The sequence below is a fragment of the Loa loa genome (assembly GCF_000183805.2).
Source record: "Loa loa unplaced genomic scaffold supercont3.614, whole genome shotgun sequence".
Classification (NCBI taxonomy): domain Eukaryota; kingdom Metazoa; phylum Nematoda; class Chromadorea; order Rhabditida; family Onchocercidae; genus Loa; species Loa loa.
The window spans coordinates 19,825-22,634 of NW_018108794.1; the positions used below are offsets into that span (position 1 = coordinate 19,825).

General features: G+C 29.5%; 1 protein-coding gene across 1 annotated transcript in view; it reads left to right on the top strand.

Annotated features, from left to right (window-relative positions):
- The window catches only part of LOAG_18873 (hypothetical protein), a 4,224-nt gene extending 2,508 nt beyond the window's left edge, over positions 1 to 1,716 (top strand). The window contains exons 4-5 of the mRNA XM_020451534.1: positions 537 to 786; positions 1,647 to 1,716. Coding sequence (XP_020304672.1) covers positions 537 to 786; positions 1,647 to 1,688 — 292 coding nt within the window. The 3' untranslated portion in view covers positions 1,689 to 1,716. The remainder of the gene's footprint in view (positions 1 to 536; positions 787 to 1,646) is intronic.
- The last annotated feature ends 1,094 nt before the right edge of the window (positions 1,717 to 2,810 follow it).

Below are 2,810 nucleotides of genomic sequence, written 5' to 3' on the forward strand. Positions count from 1 at the left end.
AGAGAAGATAAAAAATAAAAAATAAACTTTTGTTTGAATAGTAACAAATATGCAATTTTACACAATGATTCTTGCAATAGCAATTTTTCTCAGTGCAATTAGAATGTGACGAAATGATGTTGCAACGGAAGAAAATTCAAGCTTTATCAACACAGAAATGTGTCATATGAATGATAACAATTGTACTACGTTTGAAAATACTTTATGAGTTTTATTGTCTATTGATGAAATTATGCTTTATGAGTTTTATTGTCTATTGATGAAATTATGATCATTCAGTTTGATTTGTAATCTTTTTTATTTGGCATAAGTATCGTCGATGAATATTATCGTATTAAGGTGATACTTCAAGTATATTAAAGAAGATTCTATTGCATGTTTCTTTGCGATAAAATCTTTTCGATATGCTTAATGAAGTACCGTTAGCCACATTAACTAGTGAATAGATTGACTGGATTGATTTGGTAGTTGGCGTCACAGGTTTGACAACTATAAGGAACAGTTAAATATTTTAATCTGAAATATCATGAATTCAGTGGACCAGTGATAGTAATGAAGCTTGGATGTATAACCGGTAATGCAATTGAACGATGGCGTGCATTGATGGGGCCATCAAAAATGTTGCGAACACTGCAGTTGCAGAATAGTTCATCATTGCGGGCTCGTTTTGCACTTTCTGATACACGTAATTTGGTACATGGAGCCGATTCACAGCAAACTGCTAATTACGAATTGAGTTTATTTGCACCGTATCCAAAAATTCACCTTCAAAATATGCTACCAAAAGTTAGTTGCTAAGATTTGCATTTTTATTGTTATCTTCCAGTTATTTCGTCTCATCACTTCATTACTCTTTACTACAATAAACGTGGCTTTACAAATAACACTCCAGGTCGAATCAATAGTTGTATAATGTTGTAAGCTCGACCAAAAACGGTTTGCTTGTCGTTTAGATTCTCCAGTTTAATGCTTATTTCATTAATGAGTCACTGCAGTATTTTTGAACTAATTTCAGGATAAGGAAAGATGTAAGATAGTTAATTCAATAAAAGTTTAAATCCCTCGTATTTTTTTCCTGATTTTATTTGTATTCCTTATTTCATTTAAGTTTTTTCATTTGCACTTTTGAGCTAAAATTAGCTTTTCCTTCTCGTGTTATTCTTATTATTCTTATTTTAACTATTTTAATGCTGAAATTCAAAAATGAATTTGCATGAGAAACTTTGAGAAACTTTTTCTTATATTTATTTAGCGAGCAAGTGAATTCATTTTTCTTAACTTTACCCTCTATCGCTTTTGTCAACTCGTATATCTGAATATTGAATGAAATATAATAGAAGATGAAAGAGGGAAGCAATATGAGAATGGGAAAGATTGGGGAATAAATAGTCGAATTGCCCTAGGCAATGCCTCGTAAATGTTTCTTCGATGTGCTTATGCTGTTGTATTCGTGTGGAACCAATTTGCTCCTTCCTAAATTTCCATTTTATTGACTAATTTTGAATCATTTGCAATTAAGTTTAATTAACGAAAGTTGGCAACTGATTGCAATATTTCTTTCCAATTTTATATGTTGTCGAAAGTGTAAAAGCATTTAATATTACTGCATGGCACACAAAATTTTCAAATTTAAAGTACCATTGCAGATGAACAGATGTGTGGCGCTAAGTGGACAGAAACGAACATAATTGACAGACATGGATTCGAATAAAAAAAAAAAAGAAAGAAAAAGAAAATCATTAAAATTTGGAAGGGAAATGCATACAGCAGTTTCTTTATTTTGTTTATTGTATATGCCGAATGTCGGATCTCTTCCATCTTCCTCCCATCAATTTCTCTACATTCCTTAACAATTCAGCCCCACACAAGAGATTATCCGGGACATCTCTTTTCGGTCAATTCAAAAGATAGGAAAAAGAAATGAAAGAGACGAGAAAATTTGCCATTAGTTTGCCATATATGTCAAATTTTGGGACACCATCAGATTGTCACTTTCTCATTTCTTCTTTCAAATCATGAAAAGAGCAATGACTTGTTTTCATGTCCTTAGTGAATTTATTTGTCATCATTATGTTCAGGAAGTGATTTTCACTTGAAATCAAAATAAACATTATTCATAGTGAAGTGTTGATATTGTTATCATTTTATATTTCCAATGTCTATGTCTTTCCATCATTTTCCGGATGTTATTTTTGTATAGTTTTCCTATCTTTCGAAAAATTTTTATTGATTGCAATACTGTTAACCTAAACATAAAGTATAAATAGGAGGAAAAATTATCACTTCATTTCTTTTTTTCTTTTCATCTAACACAACATATAAATATGATAATATCTTCAGGAAATGAGTATTTTTAACACGATAGTTTTAAATGCTACTTGAAAATTTATTGTGGTGATGAGAAAAATCCCGGAATTTAGGAGTTCAAAAGTATATCAATGGATACATTCAAGATATGCATGAGTGTAATTTTAACAGATCAAAATAGTTTTTGATAAAAATGAAATTAGATTTTATGAAATTCAACCTTTTTTATCAAAGATAAATTTTTTTAGAGGATATTAAATGTTGTTGTTTAGTGTATCTTTCAATTCTTTTATTCATTACAAATTCAAATAATGCTTTTTTTTTTTTTTTTGTGCTATTCCATCGAAGTATCATATAAAAATTGTATGACCTACTTCCTCTATGAACGACTAGTAATGTTTGTTAAAATATTTCAATATTTTTGAGCTATTATAGTCTTATTTAATAACAATAAAATTAAATTATTAATTAAGTAAGTCAGGTATGATTTGTAGGGATGAAAA